The sequence below is a fragment of the Topomyia yanbarensis genome, chromosome 3, assembly GCF_030247195.1.
Source record: "Topomyia yanbarensis strain Yona2022 chromosome 3, ASM3024719v1, whole genome shotgun sequence".
NCBI lineage: Eukaryota > Metazoa > Arthropoda > Insecta > Diptera > Culicidae > Topomyia > Topomyia yanbarensis.
Genome location: NC_080672.1, coordinates 373438902 through 373462228, shown reverse-complemented (window position 1 = coordinate 373462228; position 23327 = coordinate 373438902). Strand labels below are relative to the sequence as shown.

The window sequence follows — 23327 nt, the reverse complement described above, 5'->3', positions numbered from 1 at the left end:
GCGCAATCGAATATCCACGGGTTGAATATTCCACGCTCTCGTTAGTACTGTTTCGGTTTGGCATACGAATCGGCACCAGTAACTCCGTTGCTTAGTTTTCATCAAATTCTTCATTCGCGTTTCTAACATCGCGTACTGTCGAAAACTAGCGAATAACCCGTCGTTCTGGATGGTCTTATACACGGTGGCCTTCTTCGCGTACACGTCTTAGAACTGTTTGTCCCACCTTGGGTTGGGAGGACGCCCGTGAGATTTTGCGTCTGATACGCGTTTAGTCTAAGCTTGAATCGCGGTATCGAGAATCAAGCCAGCCAGGAACCCGTATTCTTCCCCCGGAGGAATCTTTTGTGTGGATTCGATTTTGCCGGATATCGATCTTCCAATCAATGTTTCGTGTGGGGTCATACGAAACATTGATTGTATTCCTAGGGGGGTCATACGAAACATTTATTGTATTGGCCCTGAAACGTTAGCAATAGTAATTATTATTGGCAGATGATCGCTGCCGTGGGAATCACATGCCACATACAATCTCACCGCAGCGATAGCGAGCAGAGGGATAAGTCTAAGACGCTTCGGTGCGCTGAGGAAGCCGGAATCCGTGTCATTTCACCCGTACTCAAAATGGTCATACTGAAGTCGTCGCAAGGCTCGTGAGATAGATCGATTATCGTCATCAAGGCAACCCCATACCGTACCGTGGAAGTTAAAATCACCTAAAACTATCCGCGGTGTGGGATAGAGCTCCGCAATATCGCAAAGCCGTCGGTGGCCAACTGAGGCTCTAGGGGGAATATAGATGGAAACAATGCAAAGGACTTTGCCTTTAATTCTAGTTTGGCAAGCGACACAGGCACGTAGCCAGAGGGGGGGGCTAGGGGGCTAAAGCCCCCCCCGAAATTTTTTCAAAAATGAATTTAAGAAGCAACATGTTTTTCGGTAACTCGTAAAAAAATTGTATCTTGTTTTGTTTCAACAAATTAATGGGAGAATGGTGAGGAAGATTGCTATTTCGAACCACCGAAGACATCGGTCACGATATCTACTCAGTATGCCGAGTCTGATAAAACACTTCCTTTCATATTGTGTGACTCGTCGGAAGAACAAAAGAAACTGTTACTTTAATTCTTGCTGGGGTGATCCGTCGGATGATTGGATCGCAGAAGCAAGAAGTGGTGCTCCAGCCAAACGTGGAGGCTATTGACTTCCGGAATTTTTGCATAACCGAATTTCATGATGGGAAATATTTGCTGAAGGTGAAAATAGAGGTTATGCTTACGAACTTCGCCTTTAACGAGTTCTACCTTGTCAGGCATTCAGTACTTATGTTATTCAACAAATGAGCCTAGGCGAAACCAGTCATTTTGCAACTTGTAACACGTGGTTGATTCTCATATATATGGATGATGAGAAAATCAATGTTCGGCTACAAGATCTGATACCACTTACTTGAACCGCGGGAGACGACCAGGAGGTTAAAGCCCCAATAAACAAACTTAACTTATTTGAACCGTGGCCATTAAAAGATTCCTGACACATTTGGAAAAAATAGAATTTATTATAAAGGATACATCTAGGAATTAGACGGGCAGGGTCAGCTAGGATTTCGTCCTAGCTGACCCTGCACGTACAAAACGCAATGCGATAGTATCATTATACACGTTACATCTTTGCACATCCATAGTCTCCAATACGATTACCTGAAAAACAAACAAGCCAAATTTCTGGCTGCTGTTCATATAATATTGACGGCAAAAACTGCGTCTAGTATCTCAAAATTAACAGTCAGCATCATCATTGAGGAAGTCGACACTGGTGGCCCGTAAGGGGACAAAACAAAAATGAAATCAGATATTCGCGAACATGGACATGGCAGTTACCACGATAATAATACGGAAGTGTACAAGATAGATATGAACGACCACCAAGACGCGGTTGGTTATGAAAAATATTTCTCAGTCAGTAAACAGGTCAATCGCACGAGATCTGTTGGACAACCATTAGCGTTTTATCATTTTCATTGTTTACATCGTGGAAATATATTAAAGACTCAAGGCTTCATTTAGATAATGCATTGAACCGACTCAAATAAACGAATTGTATAATAAAAATTTAGAAGTTTCATAGAAAACTAAGTACAAAGACTGTCCCAAAATTAACATTTATGGCTAGTGATGGCATCTAACAAAACTCATTTTATGCTAGATATTGGCCTGAATAAAGAAAGTTAATAATAAGCAAATTGGATTTCTGTAATAGATTAGAGCACTGTACGCTTAATATAAACGTCAGGCATCTCACTCAAGCGTGCTAAACAAAAACATTTCAATTAGCTGATGACATAGTTGTAGCCGAGACGACAGTTTTTTTTAGTTTCGCATCATTTTAATGCAATAATATTTCTATTGACACTCAATTCCATTTTATGTGGGGAATGCGGGCCGTATTGAAACACTGTTAGTCTAGAAAATCGAATAATAAGCAAGAAAAACGTGAAAATGTAATCAAGCCAAAAAGTGGTAAACCAGCGGTTTTCCTGAGGTGTTCATCAACCCACGAATCGTATATTACTAATTTTGTTGATATACAGAAACGTACACAGTAGCGGTAGGACTAACTGACGTGATTTTACACTTACTTTCCTTCGGATGTCAATTGATCAATTGATGCTAAACCACATATTAGTCTATCAACCATAATAAACTAAATGTTGCAACCACCAGCAGCATTTTAGTCGCTTTCGATGGTTTCTAATTAATGCCTATGTAAGTTTGAAAACGACGTGTCGATAGATTGATCAGACATCAGTAGGTTATCACGGAGAGCGACTAAAATGTTGTAACTAGTTGAGTCTATAAGTCAATAAGGTGGGATTATTGTTTCGATTCCTTGTTTTCATTATATTACAGTCTTTCGTTTATTTTTGGTCTTTATGGAATAAGATGATAAGACATCACGGAGAAAAAAAGCAAAAAGGAATCAATAAATTGAAATCGAGGGTAAGTAAGTGCGATGTATTCCCTTCTATGTGTCGAAATTAAGAGATGCTGAAATTATTGAGCTTGTTCACATTTATAGTTTCTAGTTATGTTGTCAGCAATGAACTACCCATGTTCGCATAGTTGTCCCGTTTTCTATGGGATTTCCTATCTTTATGGGACTGATATGCGATCATGGGCAGTGAAGCATTTAGTAAAATTTTACGTAAATTAGATGATAGTAGTAACAGTGTTAAGTGATTTTCATTCGATTTGTGGACAATTTTCTTGAATGGATTAAATTCCGGGCAGTTACCTTTAGTTGATTAAATTAAAAAAAAATTGAAATACATAAGTCATTCCACGTCAGTTTTACAACCAAAATTTCAATTCCTTCCAAAATGTTTTCTTACATTCTTTAGCTAAAAATAATTGACACGTATTTTTTGGTTCGGCTAAATATTATATTTTTTTTCAAGTTATTCGCTTTTGAACTTTTGAAGTCTATAAAATTGAACATTTTTCAATCACTGATAACTCGGAAACGACTCGATATATCGAAAAAAATTAAATAAAAAAGTTGCGTTTTCAAATAAGCTTACAAAAAAAAATCACAATTTTTTTTGTTATATAACCTATGAAATTTGCAATTACTTGAAACAAATTGAATTTTTTTAAGGTTGGACCAAATTTTTTATTTATTATTTTCTTTAAGTATTAAAATCATGTTAAAAAGATTGTGTAAAAATTTGGCAGTGGAATTCTTTGCGAGATTTTACAATTATAAACATAAAACAAAGCAATTTTACACTAAACGCCCAGTGAAAGGCCTGTTATAACTGAAATATCTCGTAAAACACTTCGAGTTCCATTCTGAAATTTTCACATAATCTTCTTAATATAGTTATGTAATCAAAATAAATTTGATTTCGGGGGACTTTTAAAAAATATTTGCTTTTAACATTAGAATACCCCCAAAAAAGTCTTAAATTTGCAGAATGCGAGTCATTCCACGATTTACAACTATAATTTTAGTTCCCTCCAATTTTTTTGCATTCTTTAGCTGAAAATTATAGACACGATTTTTTTTTACTTTGGCTGAATTTGATTTTTTTTTTCAAGTTATGAGTTTTTGAACTTTATAAAATACTAGCTAATACCCATCGCGCGTTGATGCGACTTTCAACGAAATAGGAGGAAACCACAATTTGTTCCGAAGCGCCATCTTGTAGGCAGATAATCCCCACCAATAGCACACAAACACGCTCCATAACAAATTCCTACTATGCATAAATTTTTACGGCAATTGGTTAAGCCGTTTGGGAGTCCATAAATCATATACATACAAATATCGACTTTTAATAATATAGTGATTTTTTAAAGTTTTATAAATTTAATAGAATTGGACATTTTTCATTCCCTGATAACTGAGAAACTATTAGATTTCTGAAAAAAGCATTAAATAATAAAAGCTGCGTTTTCGGATGATCTCGGCGGATTTTTTTGTAATATTTGTTTTTGTTAAATAATTTATGTATTATGCAAATATTAGTAACAAATAATTTTTTTTTCAGGGTGGAGCCAAAAATTTTTTTTAGTTTTTTCAAATAATTTATAATTATATCGAGAAGATTGTGTACAAATTTCAGAAAGAAATTCGAACTATTTTACGAGATATTTCAATTACAATAGGCCTATCACTAGGCGTTTGATGTAAAATTGCCTTGTTTTATGTTTATAATTGTAATATCTCGCAAAGTATTTTGATATCCACTCCCAAATTTTTGCACAATTTTTTAACATGATTCTTAATATTTAAAGAAAATAATAAGTAAAAAAATTGGTCCAACTTTAAAAAATTCAATTTGTTTTAAACAATTGCAAATTTCATAAGTTATATAACAAAATTAGTAAGCTCATTGAGTACACAACTTTTTTATTTAATATTTTTTTCCATATATCGAATCGTTTCCGAGTTATAAGTGATTGAAAAATGATCAATGTTATAAACTTCAAAAGTTCAAAAACTAATAACTTGAAAAAAATCATATTCAGCCAAAATAAAAAATACGTATCAATTATTTTCAGCTAATGAATGCAAGAAAAAAAATTGGAAGGAATTCAAATTTTGATTGTAAATCAGACGTGGAATGACCCATATATTTTGATCCTATTGATCACCAAAGATCCTCCTTCCTAACTGGGGTATGCCAAAAAATTATGTTAGCATGATGCATTAGAACTGGTAATAGTTACAGGACGCCAGATCAAGAAAATAGAAGTTGAACCATCTACAATTCGTTTGCTAAATCAGAAGATTTTGTGCAAATTTCGACATTCTCTTCGATCGAACATTTTATGGATATTTTTCTACTCATTTCGATTTAGCGTTTTCTACACCTTTCAAACGTGTAGCTTAGAACACCTTGCGTTTTCCAACACCGTCAAGGATTGTCATATTCGGTTAGCGCATAAATACTGAGAATCTCTAGAATATCCATTGTTGCAACGAGAGTAAATTGTAACTTGTAAATAAAAATGAATAATAAAAATCAAATTAAACATCAATAATTCGTTGATGTACTATAGCCTTACTTGTGACAAAGAACATGGATTGTCTTAGGTTTGGCTTTGTTTTCATTAAGAACTTTTCAAAATTTCGTTTAGTTTCTAGTGACAATATGAAGTAATTAGAACTAAAAGCTTTATGCAGGGGCGGGTAAAGCGTAGTTGGTAGAACGATTGCCTTGTACGCGGCTCATCACGGTTCGTTCATCAATCCCGCACATATAGGGTTAGAAATTTTTCTAAAGAAATTTTCTAACCCAAAAAGAGGCGGATAACCATAAGGTTAAAACCTCTATAATCGAAATAAAAAAAAGCTTTATACAATAATTTTTTAAGCCCCTCCCGAAATAAACTTCTGGCTACGGGCCTGAAGCGACAGCCTCAATACCTGGTGCCTGGTGCAATTCCACTGTCGAACATCGACCAAATCCGTGACCTCGTTCGACAAATTAGCATTTGAAAAATATAATCTTTGAAAAGGGTGGCCATTTTGCAGTCAACTGCAGAGGGACAGAAATATTTAAAACTGTCAAAATACGGTTCACAATATCAGAGAATTTTATTAAGCCAGCTCTTGCTGAGACATGGGAACACTTGGGGTTTGTGATGTGCAAACGTTTGCACTCCAGTATCTTCATTGGCTGGAGCATGGGGTCTTCAAAACAGCCAACCCTATGTGTCAGCAGATTCGCGCAATTCAAACTCGTATCGGAGACTACCCCGGCACATTCAACCCTATTTGATGGAATATATACACTGTAAAAGGCAATAATTTGCCTGTTTCAAACTATTTACCACCACCCGAAGCTTATCAGGGCGAATTTTCGATATTTCTGTCATAGCCGAATATCGCTCGGTCAGAACTCGAGAAATCTGCAATGGCCTCAAACATTTGTTGTCTTTGGTCCGAACGAAAATCACAAATGGCCCCAATGCGGAGGATGGGTACATTTTCAGTCGGGGAGGCGATTTTTTTTCTACATCCATCTTGACTTGAGGCAAATCATTATCAGGGGGAGTCATTTTTGCACGTAATATTATAACGGTACTTAACTTGTATCCAGATGGTATCCCAACGGCTTACTAGAAAAAAAACACTGCTCACTGGCCGGATACCGGTAAACGCACAGAAACACAAAAGAAGGGAAAAATATTGCAACCTCGACGAGGCGGGGAATGCGCAAGTTAACCGTGGCAGTGGCAGTGGTGCAAATTTTCATTTTCAAATGCTAACTTTCATCTCAATCAAACCCAACCATGATTCAAATTCAAAGCCTCCCTTAATCATTCACTTTCAATTCGACGGGATTTTCATAACCAAACTGTACGTCTTCATTTCAAATTGATGCTTTTTCATTCACCAACCAGAGTTGTCATCTGCTCTGTAGAGGCCAGTTTAGGTTAAATGTTGATATATTTTGCGATTTCAAGCTTACATGAACAGTAAGAAGTATGTTTAGAGTAGTTTTGCTTGAAATATCCCAGAACAGAGATATTCATAGGATCAATGAAATCGAAAATGAATGGAAAATGACTGAGCAGCTCGGCTGTTTGAATGAATGGTGCAAACGAAAAACGGCGAATTGAACATAGTAGGGTATGATTTGAGATTTGTTCTTCCTTCAAGTTCAAAACAACCTGGTGAAAATTTGCAACTCTGGGCAGTGGATTAGCACTAATTCTTTTTAAACGTTACACTGCAGGATGTGGAGTGTTCGGCCAATCGGTCCGAGAGTCGCCGAACGAGTGGAATGTTATAGATGAGCAAACTTCAATGGTTCTAGTTAATAACTGTGATAACTTCAGTTAATATTTATTTGTTCGAATTGGAACGTTCAGGTGAATTATTTAAACGCATTTGGTAATTTGTTTGTATCCCGTATTGTCAACAGCTACAACTTTATTTAGAGAGATTCTATTAATGTGCTTCCTTTTGCAAAGTTGTTGGGCTATTTCTGGGCCATATTGTTGCATAATTATTTGCATTAGTTATTTGGGAACTTAAAAGTAACCAAAAGAAAAACGTTCTGAAAAAAACATGATTTCCACCCTAATTATGATGTATTCATACGTAGACGCTTCATAAAAAAACACGATAGTCACACTATCAACGACAACCATTCGGGTAATAGTATTTATTAGTATTTTGCTATGCGGGTGGTACGATGAACCTTCGAAGGAGAAACTATGCTTCATTGTTCACTCATCGAGAGAGGCCAGGGAAATACCTACAAATTCACTTATTCATGTTCACGGAAATTCAAACAGCTACCACTCCATTCACGCTGGTTGATTCAATGCCGAAGGTGAAACGTGAAAAGCCCATCATTTTGCAGTGCGGTGGACAGTTTCAATCAATAAATTGCGACGTGCAGGTCGTTAGCTCCTTGAAATTAGTGCGTTTCTACATCATCGTGAGGCATAATGTCGCTTGTTCCGATCCTTTACCGCGACTGGTGGGAAGACGTTTGGGACTCACCGTTGCGTAGTTCTCGATTGATGGATCAACATTTTGCAGCGGGACTACTGGCGGATGATTTATTTCACGCGGTAACGACATGCCCAGGTCCGCGGTATCACGGATATGGCCGTGGTTACTACCGGCGTCCATGGCTTACCCCACGGTCCCATCAAGATACCGGTTCAGTAGTCATTTCGGATGGTGACCGATATCAGATCAACCTTGATGTGCAACATTTCGCACCGGATGAGATCAGCGTCAAGACGGTCAACGATACGGTTGTGATAGAAGGGAACCACGAGGAGAGGCAGGATGAACACGGCTACGTTTCCAGGCGCTTTGTGCGCAAGTACGTGCTGCCAAGTAGGTGCTAATATTTTGCGCGGTTAGGTGTGATAAAGTAAAAGAATTTTTTTGAATTTCTTTTGTTCAGGTGGTCATAGTCCAGGGGATGTTGTTTCGTCAGTATCCAGAGACGGGATGCTTAAGGTAATGGCCCCGAAAAGGGTGCAGCCTGCTGCCGTCGTTGAACGAGTAGTTCCGATAACGCAATCTGATGAAAACGTTAAGAACGCGCCATCGGAGGAGAACACGAACGACGTAAATCAGTAGAAGCTCGCATGTGTTACCATTCCAAATCATCGTATTACCAGTACAGTTGATGGGGAGCGACGAGAACTGTCACTGCATTGCAACGAAACTTTTGCCTTAACCAAACCAAATTGTGCGCTCTTTTTCCTTGATTGATGGAGTGTGTCAGTCCTTACGTACATGTCAAGGACACTGTAGTTGACTATAATTTCTGTCAGTTAGAATAGATATCGCGAATAATTTTAAGAAAATGATTTCGCTCCTTTAGCTAGATTTTGTAGGTACTTGGTACACTTTTATGTTTTTTCGGCTAACGGCGATGTAGAAAATCTAAGAAAATCTCATTGTCATCAGTGAGGATGCCACACTATTTTATTATGCCGAGAATTCTATCAACGAAATGCGCTTAAATCTGTATATTTGCTTTGTTGCTAGGAAACAGTACCAACAGTGATACATACCAATATGCGTACAAAGCTATGAAAAATGTTTTTATGAACGCTATATGTAAACTTTATGCCGTTTTTCATTGAAAAACATCGGGTTAGTGGATCGTGGTGTTCCACTCTCTAGCAAAAGTGGGAATGAAACACATTCATTGGTCTGATCTTTTGCCAGAAAATATAACCCAAGTGCAATCCAATGCCCCTGGGTTTTTCAATCAAAATCACCAGAAGTATTCGAGGAATTTTATTTATGCCAAACAACATTACGAATAATCTTTCTAGTACAAATATTATTTGTTTCAAATATAAACGTAATCAAATATATAGTCAAGTATACATTCAAACTTACCAGAGCATTTACATTTTTTTAATGGGTTGAAATGTTATAATCGGTATTTAATGTGGAAATCTATGTTTGTAATTACAGTTTTCAATTGTTTTGAAATTGTTTGCTGTGCATTTAACGGAAATTTTCTCCCATTTTTTTTAAAACTTGATTTCTATGGTTATTTTTGGCAGAAACCTAGTTATTTCCCATTGTCCAAAGGATTAATAACAATAGTTTGCGTGGGAGTATCAATAACTGTCCCATTTTACTTGCACATAGTTTCATAATTTCTTTGAGGGATACTCATATTTAAATGAACATTCTGGTCCATCGTTTCATACGTGAATATCAGATATATTCAATTTATTTGTCTTCAGCAAACTTTTCTAAATCTTATCGTTCTGCAACTTCACTGAAGGGCGTATGGCTCTACCTAGAATGATTAAAAAGTTAAATTTTGGATCTTGATAAAATTAGAACCACCCTAACTGTTGTTCTAATAAAAAGAAGGTGCTCACAGATTATGAAAATTTTTTCAAAGACATATTAAGGTTTAGTTTTAGTAAAATCTCAAAATTCCTGCTAAATTTGCATTCTGGACTACTGTACAATGGAAAGTTGCGTTCACTTGCACCATTGGATAATCAATAATATTAAAAATGAATATCTTCATGAACATATACCGTTAAGCTACCGCTATGAGTCGTGTCAAATAAACGAATAAACGAGTCGTGTCAAAGAAACGAATTTAATTAATTAAATGTGTGTCCAACAATAAAAAATAAAAAAAACACCTTTAACAGGCCGACGAGGGTATCTACCTGGAAACCCACAAACTGAAAAGCGCATAACTATGGCTTCCTTTAACCGATTGGGATAATTTTAGATGTTTTGGATTCAGAAACTCCAATTTTTGATTCCATGAAATTGAACCAGATGATTGCATCTGGTTCTTGGTAATCCGGATCTTCTGTAGTAATGTTCCAGTACTAGGGTATGATTTCTAAATTTTAATAATGTCCTAGCAATATAAGTATCAAAACCCTTAAAATTGTCCGGAATTCGGAAGTTATTTATTGTTACTGGACCATATGGCAATTTGAGCTCTTTTTTTTTAATTGTTATGTTTCCGACGCGGTACTCGTATAATTATTTGACGCAATGAAACAATATATAAAGACAACTATACGACGCGTCGAGAATATTAGGATGATAAGTTAAAATTTAGCCCGCATAATTATTTTCCTACAGTAGTTTAATTCGTATCTGGGGATGAAGCCACCGCGCTTGAAAACCACTGTGCCAACGCCAGTGGCGCGAAGTCTAAGTTGCTTATTTATGCTTGAATGTGCCGAAACAAACTTTCAGTTTCAACGTCTCCCTCATTCAGTCACTTCCAAACTGACTGAACTTTCTTGAGTGCAGAGGAAATATAAATTCATTCGCAATCGAAGCAATCATTTATTCCATGTAGGCGATTTGAAAACAGATGGTGGCATCTTTTACGTTCCCGAGCTTTAGTGGACTCCTTAATCTACGTCTGTTGCAATTTTGCTTGATAAACCTCATCAGAGCTAGCATAGAAACAAGTTTTATTTTGCTACTGGAACTGAGCATGTCTGAATGATTGCGCTGTACCGCACGCACGAATGACCAGACAAACAAACGAAACATTCAATTGAGCGCGGCAAGTATGAATTCAATTTTGTTCCTCTTTTAAGCTCACCCGGGGATGTCAATTTTTGAAGCCTCTAGCTAACGCATTAAACCAATTAAAAATCATCTTCCATTCCACGAATGCCTCCTCTCTCTATCCCTCTCTCTCTCTTTCGCTCTTTCTCTCTTTCTCTTTTTCTCTCCTTCTCTCCTTCTCTCCTTCTTTCCTTGTCTCCTTCTCTCCTTCTCTCCTTCTCTCCTTCTCTCCTTCTCTCCTTCTCTCCTTCTCTCCTTCTCTCCTTCTCTCCTTCTCTCCTTCTCTCCTTCTCTCCTTCTCTCCTTCTCTCCTTCTCTCCTTCTCTCCTTCTCTCCTTCTCTCCTTCTCTCCTTCTCTCCTTCTCTCCTTCTCTCCTTCTCTCCTTCTCTCCTTCTCTCCTTCTCTCCTTCTCTCCTTCTCTCCTTCTCTCCTTCTCTCCTTCTCTCCTTCTCTCCTTCTCTCCTTCTCTCCTTCTCTCCTTCTCTCCTTCTCTCCTTCTCTCCTTCTCTCCTTCTCTCCTTCTCTCCTTCTCTCCTTCTCTCCTTCTCTCCTTCTCTCCTTCTCTCCTTCTCTCCTTCTCTCCTTCTCTCCTTCTCTCCTTCTCTCCTTCTCTCCTTCTCTCCTTCTCTCCTTCTCTCCTTCTCTCCTTCTCTCCTTCTCTCCTTCTCTCCTTCTCTCCTTCTCTCCTTCTCTCCTTCTCTCCTTCTCTCCTTCTCTCCTTCTCTCCTTCTCTCCTTCTCTCCTTCTCTCCTTCTCTCCTTCTCTCCTTCTCTCCTTCTCTCCTTCTCTCCTTCTCTCCTTCTCTCCTTCTCTCCTTCTCTCCTTCTCTCCTTCTCTTCTTCTCTCCTTCTCTCCTTCTCTCCTTCTCTCCTTCTCTCCTTCTCTCCTTCTCTCCTACTCTCCTTCTCTCCTTCTCTCCTTCTCTCCTTCTCTCCTTCTCTCCTTCTCTCCTTCTCTCCTTCTCTCCTTCTCTCCTTCTCTCCTTCTCTCCTTCTCTCCTTCTCTCCTTCTCTCCTTCTCTCCTTCTCTCCTTCTCTCCTTCTCTCCTTCTCTCCTTCTCTCTTTCTCTCCTTCTCTCCTTCTCTCTTTCTCTCTTTCTCTCTTTCTCTCTCTCTATCTTTCTCTCTTTCTCTCTTCCTCTCCGTCTCCACAAATAGCGTGAGAATATTTTAATTTTGTGGAAATCAATAAAAGCGTCAAAATATACACTTAATTTCAAAGAAAAGCGGCGAAGATATACGATCGACTTGTTTTTTCGTGTATTGGAGTAGCGACTTCAAGGCAGCGAACCCAAAAAGGGTACCGTGATAAACTCATTCGCTCATTCTCCGGCGGTTTTATTTATCCGGAGAAGTTGTGTGAGTGCCAATAACTTTCGTGTGAAAATGTGAGCTTTTATTGTCGCAGTGGCAAATTATCCGGACGCATTTACTCATATGAGCGATAAAGGCAATGCCTGGTGTCGACATGTTGCTTATCAGGTTCATGACCGTCGTGCACTTATATATGCTTAACAAGTGAAAAAAGAATGTAATAGACATTTCCACAATGTTTTAATGAATGTAACCAGACATTAAAATATAATTTGCATAAATGGGAAAGGCACAATTGCACCACTAGGTAGATTAAAACAGGCTTTACTTGTATTAATTCAATTTATGTTTGCCATTAGATTCAGTTTATTTCATTCATATCATATTTTTCATTTATTTTATACATTTTGTGCACATTTTTTCATTACGTTTATTTTTATAACTCATTTAATTTATTTTGTTTATAACTTTTTATTATTTTCCTTTTTTATTATTTTTTTGCCTTTCTCAATAGAAAGGTATTGCAATTGCTCTGAAAACCGACTTTTTAACGGAGGCCCGGAGGGCCGAGTGACATATACCATTCGATTCAGTTCGTCGAGTTCGGCAAATGTCTGTGTGTGTATGTATGTGTGTATGTATGTATGTGTGTATGTGACCAAAAATGTCACTCATTTTTCTCAGAGATGGCTGAACCGATTTTGACAAACTTAGTCTCAAATGAAAGGTGCAACGTTCCCATAGGCTGCTGTTGAATTTCTAATGGATCCGACTTTCGGTTCCGGAATTACAGGGTGATGAGTACGAACACGCAGAAAATGTCGATTTTAATAAATTCTGCAATGAATGTATAAAGGTGAAAATTTTTCCAAAACATGACCACAACTGCTTCGATTTGTAGTATTAGGTCACTAACATCCATTCAAAGTCTATTTGGCCACATTGGCCACCATCATCGGTTCCGGAAGCCCCGGCGGAAGTATCTAAATTCAGAATAACAGTCACATCGGTTTCTCGGAGATGGCTAGACCGATTCGACTAAACTTGGCTTCAAATGAAAGGTATTGCGTCCCCGTAAACGGCTATTTAATTTCATCCCGATCCAACTTCCGGTTCCGGAGTTACAGGTTGTGGCGTGCGATCACATAGCAAATTGTGATTCAAACCGATACTCCGATGAAAGCAAAAAAGGTAAAAATTTCGCTAAAATGTCTCTCAAACAACTTAAATTTGCTGTTCTAAGTCACCGACGGCCAACCAAACTTTCGTTGACTGCATTGACCACCATAGACGGTTCCGGAAGTGCCCGGGAAAAGCGGCCATCTTCCAAAATTTACCAACTCACTTCAGTTTCCCGGAAATGGTTGGGCCGATTTTCACAAACTTAGTCCCAAATGATAGCTATAATATCCCCATAGATTTTTTCAATTTTTTTTTCAGAGGGGGGACCCCATGAAATTTCAGAAATCGAATTCGTATTTTTGATGCCAAACATCTTTAAAACGCATGAAACGTTGAGATTTTATGTTATCTCGAAAAAAAAATTTTTTTGTAAAGATCGACTTTTTGGGACTTTGCCGATTTCGCACCTTTTTTCAGTTCAATATTACCGTGGCTGTTTTTTCTTTTTCAAAATTTTAGAACTCGAATAATGATTTCTTTTCCTGTATATAGTTGTCATGTGACGTATAATAATAAAATGTAATATATGAATTTAAAAGCTTTTAATGAATATAAACAACGCACACATTCTCGTGATTCATGATTGAGAAAGGCACAATTGCACCGCTAGGTGGATTAAAATAGGTTTTTTCTTTAAACTCCTACTATTTATTCAAGTCAATAAATCAACCATTTAGTGGTTTATTCAGTCAGTTCATTGTATTATTTCTTTCATTTTACTGGTATTATATTATATATGATTATTGTTTGATATATTTTATCGGCATGATATGATTCCTTTCATTACTATATCCTAAATTAGATTCATATTAACACTCACTAGCACAATGAATTGAATATTCTCTCATATACACTCACAACCTCTCCCATTCCAAACGTACGCACGCGTTAACATGCTCGAGCCCTTCGTGATCACACTATTACGCAATTAGTGACACCCACGCCAGTCTAGACAGATATGAACCCCTGGACTCGAATGCTAGAACTCACACCTTCGACGCACACACCACCACAGTAGGACTCACAATTAGACTTATTCATATGCTATGCAACGAAATGAGGTAACAAAGTAATTCTGAACGGTAGGGAAGTCTAAGTTTGATTTGGCAGGTCATCTGCAACAGTGGATGAACCAGTAAAGACTTCGTACCAACAGGAATGTACCCAGGGTATTTACAGGGAAGATTGTGTACAGAAACGATTTTAATGCAGTCATAATGCACTTTTTCAGTTCTGGTCAGATTTGGCATCTTCACACTACGTCAGCGATGTTTTGCATGTTTAGAAGCAAATAATGTCTACATTGCGCCGAAAAACGCCAAATCACCGAACTGTCCGAATCTACGTTCAAAATTGTGCAACAAAGCAACTAAATTAGCTATCCCTGATTCTCGTTTGGAGTGCACAAAATAACAAATCTCTAGCACGGAGTTCTTTCGAGGCGATTTTTGAAAGCGCTTTTTACATAGCAACAAATTACATATTTTTTAGATATAACAGACATACGGCCATATCTGTGAAAAAATATCTTATTTTTTGGTTGAATGTTAAAAGAGATGTGTTTTTAGGTGTCCAGATTTTGTCGCGAACAAGCCTTAATTAATCATTTTATTCCTTTTATGTTTGTATTTGTATTGTATATTTTTTTTATTGATGATTAATCTTTGTGCTCATTTTATTAATTTGGTAATATTTTTTCTATGTCTACATATTATGCATTTTATTTACTTTGAATTTTTTAATTTAAATTTTTGAATTTCATTGATTTGATTGATATTTTATAGTTCATGCATCTTGTTTGAAACATTAGGGGCCGTACACAAATGACGTAGCTTTTTTTCGGCGTTTTTCGACCCCTCCCTCCCTCCTCGTAGCATTTTGTCACAAAACTCTAACCTCCCCCTTGTAAATAACGTAGCATTTCTGACAACCCCCCCCCCCGACCTTTCCAATGCGACCGGGGAATGAAGAAAAAATTTAATATGCTTTACAATTTTTTCAAATACATGTATTTACAAAATGTTTGACGGCTTTTATCAACATTTTGATTATAACAGCAAATTGCGAACAAAATAAACCCATTTCGTGACAAATATCGCGTTAATAATTTTGTTTTGAGTTTTATATGTCATGGAACATGAACAAAAGATCTCTCAGTTCACGATGCTGCAGCTGCCCATGATTCTAAGAAGCATACATTCGATAAAATTACTAAATTTTGTTTGGTTGAATCTGAAGAGAAAACTTAATTCAGCTAACAAACTAAGTCTACTAGTTAGCAAGATTAGCTAATTAATGTAGCAAGTTAAATCCGCATACACGCAAACTTACTACATTAAAAATTTCATGAAAAGTAACTTGTGTGAATTTAAATTTATTTCTCTTGGGAATGGAGGAACATCAAATTGTTTTTATCTAATCAATGGGTTTTAATTCCCTCTAAAAAAATCTTAATGCTACGTCGCGCAACTTCTGACCCTACCCTCCCCCTCGTCACACTTCGTCACAAATTTAGTATACCCCCCCTACCCCTAAAATGCTACGTCATTTATGCATGGCCCCTTATTCGTGAAGGACTCAAAGCGGTTTCACCTTATCTCTAGTTGGATGCATGCTTCGCATGACCTCTGCAAACTTATGAATGGATATATTCTATAACAGGGATATATACAAGAAATGTCTCTTCTGACTGCTAGATGAACTAAAATGTTTTTCCGAGTGTGGAAATCAGGAATTGTAGTATATTGGCCCAAATGGCACGTTTCCCGTGTGTAGTCCGGATCTGCCTTGTTCCTATTTTCTTTAGATTAGTGTGAGTAAGTAAACTTCAATATTCTGTCAAGTACACTACCCATGATCGCATGGTTGTCCCGTTTTCTATGGGATTTCCTATCTTTATGGGACTGATATGCGATCATGGGCAGTACATTCATGATACTATTTAGTCTTTTTTCAACTTCACTCGAAACAAACGGTCGCTAATAAACTATAACTAATTTATATAGATCAACAATACAATAAATGTATCGTCCACATATTAGGTGCGGTCAAAGATTCAACTTTCGACCAATACAGTTAGATTGTAGTTCCAAACAGGCTAAACACTAATATAAAAGATTCAATTTTATCTTGTGTATAAATATCTGTTTATAATAATTGTTATTAATATTAGCTATTGAAGCAGAAAATCTCACTATAAATAAAATAAATCAATAAAAAATAATAAATGAAATAAAATCAAGATGTATCACGAAAATTGCAATTTGCTGCCTTTTTTCTCGGTTAAAATTAGCAAAACTCTTCGACACCGGGGCTTCACTTCGAATTTTCACCAGTTTGTGTAATTGGTATTGTTCTCACGCTCGCCGGATCCGGCGGGGGAAGTGCCTTTTTGCGTGCTATTATGGTCAGTACTCCATCGGAGGAAAGGCTCGATATTACATCCTTGGGGTCGTGATCGCCTGTAATAATGTTAAACAAAATGAAATAAACCGCATTCGACGGCTGGCCAGAAAACAAATCTCACTCGGTAGCACATATCGCCGCATGAAATGTCTCGAAACGAAACCATGCTCATCCGGTTTTTCTTCGTGTTTTCCCTCCACAATGACGGTATTGTCAACTGTTTTAACGGTGATCTCACTGGGACTGAACAGCTGCACATCGAGACTAATCTGAAGGTTATCCTTATCCGCAAGAGATGAAATTCCGTTTCGAAATGGTGGCTGGCTGAAATTGGTCCATGGTCGAGGGAACACTAGTGGCCGTAGTGGAAGAAGCGGAACCATTGGTGGGAAAGTTCCCATTGTGCCGTTAAAAATTCCACTACCGAAGTGTTGATGATCGAATAGTTGCGCTGTTCGATGCGGTCCAGTCCACCAGCCATCGTCCCACCAGTCGCGGAAGGACATTGGAACCAGGGACATTTTCTCCAACTATTTTATTTTTTTCTGGAAATATTAAACTGCGTTTCGGGATTTTAATCTATTTGTTTGCGTTTCGTTGCTCGTACGTTTCTTACTGTTACAGATGCGCTGTCGAACATTGCTTTTAAATAGGCTGTCTGATGCGCGTGTTGTGTTCGAAAATTCGACGTTGGGCATGCGCATTTCATCGGTACTCAATTGTTTGCAGCAGTATTCAGTTGTTTAACTTGTTTACTCACGTTTTATTCTGTTTTAGAAGAATTTTCGTGAAGTTTAAGCAAAAGTCAAGTGGGCGAACTAAGCATGATTCCGTCTTTGGGGCAAATGGTTGTCCGAAAGTGAATGAACAGCGGAAAACGCATCTTGTAAATTTGTTTTTGTTTGATTTTCATTCCGGCTTGGTGATTCTAGTGCGGCGGAGGTATGATGCTACTTGAACTTGCCGGTGTATTAATTGTGACTAACTGACTAAAATTAGGCAACGTGAAAACAGATGATCGCGAAACAAAGCGAATGCGGTGGAGTTTTCATAATGTTCGGTTTTTATCGTTTTAACACGCGGTTAAAATTCGTTTAAAATTCTTTCGTGAATAATAAATTTATAATTTTCATTTTCGATCGGTTGGACGAAAGGATTATCTAATTGTGCGAAAAAATCTTATATTGCCAAAAGATATTTGTACTATTTTAAGTCGACACATGTGGACAAACAAACAACTCGCTTCCAACTACATTGGACTCGGGCTATTTTTAATATGTAGAACAAACAGGGGCAGCCACAAAAGATAACCTGAATAGTGGTCGCAGTGGCAAAGTTTCCCCTAACAAAAAAAGTCGAGAACACGGAAAAGGCTTAGGGTATCCAGGAGCTACGAGTCGATCGTAATATTCTGACTACGTAATAGCAGTAATTTAGTGTCGAAATCCCACGAGAAATGCAAATTTCGTAGCAAATATGATTATAATCTTTGTGTCTTTCATGAGCAAATGTGGTTTTATTCCTTAGTGGCGAAACATTGATTTTTACCTATTTTCTTTTTTTTAATTTTGAATATAGAGGTTCAGGGTCATTCGCCTCTTTTCGGATCAGAGAAATCTATTTGTAAAAATCTCTAACCCTATGTGCGAATACCTTTTTTCTCTCTTTAGCTAGAAATAAAGCATCGAACATGCGCGTGAGTATGATGACCGTACAATTTGTAGTTGCTACCCTGTGATTGACCAGAACAATCCAAACTGTACAGAGAATCAACGAATGAGGACTAGGAGTAGCTATCTATCCTCAATGTGCACGTTTCGAGAGTTTTATACTTCGAAAGGCCAATAACGGCGCCGGTCACGTCCTTACAGTCATCAGGAAAGACAAGAAATGTTAGTGTAACATATGTTGTTATGGAGACCATGAATACCTCTGCAGCTCCACGTTTACCACGGGAAGGAGTTTTTGTTAGCAGGATGGAGTAGAGTTACACAAATCAAAGCAATTTTAGCTCCGGACAGCCGACAGTTGGGAGTGTTGCTTATGTTTAATTGAATTAAACGACATGTGAACAATTTTATTATTCCTTGCTCCTCCATTCCGGCGAAAAACGGCATTCCAAAAGCAATACAATATAATGAAAAGCGATTACTTTTGTCGATATATCGATATAATTAAAAGTTTCGTAATACACGCATTATTTATCTTGTGTAGATTTTGGTGTTAGTTTTAATGACAATTACGTATTGGCTTCTTTCTCCACGGACGACTGACTCTTATTATATTATAATTATTCACGAGCGTTGTGATGCTATCTAAGGCACAATTTAAACAGTATAAAATAAGCACTAACAAAATACCTGAAACGAGTAACTTCGTATGTCGGGTATAAAAACGATTACCGATAAGATTTGCCGGTTTTTTACGCTAATTACTAGAAAAAGATTGAAAACAAGATGAACGCAAAGAAACTAACTTGTGGCACTAATATAGTGCTTGTACTACACCAGATTCTCAATATAATAACAACAATTAATATAATTTATTGATGATTTAATGTATTAAATGTAAACCAATGAATATGACAATAAAACACTTGTTCTTCTTGCTAATGTGACTGCCGAAAATTAGTAACTGGTTTTGAATTCTTCTTGCGAATTGTCAATTCTCTCATCATCATTTACTCAGACAAGATCATGCGTATTCCCCACGCGCATTAAAGCCCAATATTGGTCAAGTAAACACTAAACAAACAATGAAATTAGTTTGCTCAGTCTAAAGAAATATCAGCTCGATTGGCATCAACCGGCGAATACGTGTTCTCTTACAATGCTGCCTCTTTAGCTAGAAATAAAGTATTGGCCATATTGGCCACCTATGACGATTCCCCATGCCATATAAGGAACAACTGAATTTTTTTCAAAGGAACGTTAACTTTCGGAAATCGAATTGTTGATTCCAAATGTCTTTAAATGCATGAAGCTTCAAGATTTAGTGTTATCTCGAATAAAAGGTGTTTTTTTTCAAAAATCTAGTTTTCTCGAATAGAACAGGTTTTGCACTTTGTTGCCTTTCATAAATAGTAATATAGAAATATCATTTTTCAAGGTTTTTTTCAATTTTACGTTAACTGCAGAACCGGAGATATGATTGATGTTACCAAGGCAAATCCCTAGTCAAGCGTGATGTTCCATAAGAAAAGGAGTTCTGGCACTTGTTACTGTCGGATTCTGATGAGACGAAGTCGAAACGCAAGTTCTAGAACTATCCATTCCATATGAGCCTGTGTCGCATCCGCTTAATGCACTTTTGCCCAACTAAAGTACCATCAGGCATCAGAATTGATGCTAGTAACGGTTTGGTCATAGAGAGCTTCCCCTGTACCCTAGCGCCGCCTTGGAAAGTTTAGAGAAAAAGCAGAAAAGTGTAAACATGTAACAAACCACGCATATAACGGGTGATTTTCAATATGATTTTTAAGGAACGTAGAGAAATGCGTACTTTTCACATTATGAGGTTATTATTTGATTACTTTAAAGCTTTTTTTAACTGTTACAATTTTACAAGGGACTTGAACACACAGAAACACAAAATTTCAACCTATATTTGTGCAATCGCTATTTGTTTACATTTTTGAAATTAATTATTATGAATAATAAATCGCAATTATCAATCCTAACGCTAGCTGGTTTTGATGTTCGAAAGCATAGCTATCGCCCTCACATAATTACAACAACATGTAATAATATTATAATAAGATTTTTTGCGTGTTTTGCGAGTTGATTTTCCACTTCCCAGTAAAGTTCAGCCGGAAATGAACTGGAATTCTGGCTGGTTCCAGTTCCAGCCAGAATTCCGGTTCATTTCCGGCTGAGCTTAACTGGGTTGTTTCATGCCGAGCAGTACCAACAACGGAAACTATGCGCTCTTCACTCTCAAGAGTTACCCGCATGCAACTTCCTCTTTGTCTTATCAAGACGTTGTCTATCTCTTTTCACTCTATGTACAAATGGATGGAGTTGTGAACGTTGTGAAGGATATGTTCGATTTTTCGTAATTTTTTATGCATCACAAATAGCATTTTTGAAAGTAATAGTTGTTTTTCCTCGAGATTCCAAAAATTACTTCATGGACTTTCTTAAAATTATGATTGGAGTGTATGGGCTTCTACTTTTCATTGAAAAAAGTTTCGGCAAAAAGTGATCTACATCAACAATTCTGAAGAGCTGCTTTCCAGACAGCTTTACTCAAGTGAATTCAGACTATTTTCTATTTCAAGCATCAATTTAGATTGAACTGAACATAACAAAGAATACTCAAAAGAAAAAAGGCTAATGTTAATACATTTTACAATCTATTTCAGCTCATGAAAAACTGTTAAATATGTTACGTTTTTGCCTTTCTCAATAGAAAGGTATTGCAATTGCTCTGAAAACCGACTTTTTAACGGAGGCCCGGAGGGCCGAGTGACATATACCATTCGATTCAGTTCGTCGAGTTCGGCAAATGTCTGTGTGTATGTATGTGTGTATGTACGTATGTGTGGGTATGTGCGTCTGTGTGTGTGTGTATGTGACCAAAAATGTCACTCATTTTTCTCAGAGATGGCTGAACCGATTTTGACAAACTTAGTCTCAAATGAAAGGTGCAACATTCCCATAGTCTGCTATTGAATTTCTAATGGATCTGACTTCCGGTTCCGGATTTACAGGGTGATGAGTACGAACACGCAGAAAATGTCGATTTTAATAAATTCTGCAATGAATGTATAATGGTGAAAATTTTTCCAAAATATGACCACAACTGCTTCGATTTGTAGTATTAAGTCACTAACATCCATTCAAAGTCTATTTGGCCACCATCATCGGTTCCGGAAGCCCCGGCGGAAGTATCTAAATTCAGAATAACAGTCACATTGGTTTTTCGGAGATGGCTAGACCGATTCGACTAAACTTGGTCTCAAATGAAAGGGTTTACGTTCCCGTAAATGGCTATTTAATTTCATCCCGATCCGACTTCCGGTTCCGGAGTTACAGGTTGTGGAGTGCGATCACATAGCAAATTGTGATTCAAACCGATACTCCGATGAAAGCAAAAAAGGTAAAAATTTCGCTAAAATGTCTCTCAAACAACTTAAATTTTCTGTTCTAGGTCACCGACGGCCAACCAAACATTCGTTGACTACATTGACCATCATAGACGGTTCCGGAAGTGCCCGGGAAAAGCGGCCATCTTTCAAAATTTACGAACTCACATCAGTTTTCCGGAAATGGTTGGGCCGATTTTCACAAACTTGGTTCCAAATGATAGTATAATATCCCCACAGATGTCTATAAAATTTCGTACGGATCGCTTATATGGGTCCGGAAATATTTACTAAATCGTCCGGTGACATATGAAATTCCCATATAAGCCGGAACTCAAATTTTTTTCGTATTTTTGATGCCAAACATCTTTAAAATGCATGAAACGTCGAGATTTTATGTTATTTCGAAAAAAAATTTTTTTTATAACAATCGACTTTTTGGGACTTTGCCGATTTCGCACCTTTTTTCAGTTCAATATTACCGTGGCTGTTTTTTCTTTTACAGAATTTTAGAACTCGAATAATGTTTTTTTCCTGTATATAGTTGTCATGTGATGTATAATAATAAAATGTAATATATGCATTTAAAAGCTTTTAATGAATATAAACAACGCACACATTCTCGTGATTCATGATTGAGAAAGGCACAATTGCACCGCTAGGTGGATTAAAATAGGTTTTATTTACGTTTTTCTGCTTTTTCTCAACCTGTCAAATGACATGGTTTTCTATAGCGTAATGGTCATGGTGAACGTCACCCCATCAGGACATGGATTACGAACTGGACGGCAATGCGGTTGACAATCGTGCTATTCTAAAAGTAAGAAAGTATGACACTAATTTGAAACTGCTAGTGGGCCAACGCTGCGATTGCTTCCGTCTCCGTAGAACCTTGGTAGGCCTCCATGTACGTTCGAAACTGGTCACCAGACCTAGTGGGCGGCAGGTACAGCTGTAGCATTCCCGATCGGGCTCTAGGCACGATCTGCACGAAGGGTCGTGTTCAGCCCTCGATGGGCCTCGCTGCTTGCAGAGATAAACGATGGATCACAATAGGTGACTTTATACAACGAGTTGAGATAAAGGCCTGGAGGCGGCACCAAGGGGTGAGTCGCTTAGCACAAGTCGAGTTGTTCTTGCAAACAAACAGCGAGGTATCCTGTGCCGCAATGTGCCTTGGGGTTCAACCAAATAAAAAGGCTGGTTGCTTTGATTAATTAGTTGCACATTGTTGACTGTTTTTAAGTTGAGAGGAGTGTGCCTCAATGTTTCACAC

The 23327-nt window shown here is 37.5% G+C and overlaps 2 protein-coding genes across 2 annotated transcripts; one reads left to right on the top strand and one right to left on the bottom strand.

Moving 5' to 3' along the window:
• Positions 1-7844: 7844 nt before the first annotated feature.
• On the top strand, positions 7845-10474 carry LOC131692528 (protein lethal(2)essential for life-like). The gene is made up of 2 exons (XM_058979638.1): positions 7845-8370; positions 8441-10474. The coding sequence occupies exons 1-2, from the start codon at positions 7971-7973 to the stop codon at positions 8617-8619; spliced, it is 579 nt and encodes a 192-aa protein (XP_058835621.1). The 5' UTR covers positions 7845-7970; the 3' UTR covers positions 8620-10474.
• Positions 10475-16621: 6147 nt separating this feature from the next.
• On the bottom strand, positions 16622-17595 carry LOC131692533 (protein lethal(2)essential for life-like). Its single transcript, XM_058979645.1, has 2 exons — positions 17087-17595; positions 16622-17021 (listed from the first exon to the last, which is right to left on the bottom strand). Exons 1-2 carry the CDS (start codon positions 17484-17486, stop codon positions 16876-16878), a joined length of 546 nt encoding a protein of 181 aa, XP_058835628.1. The 5' UTR covers positions 17487-17595; the 3' UTR covers positions 16622-16875.
• Between the last annotated feature and the right edge of the window lie 5732 nt (positions 17596-23327).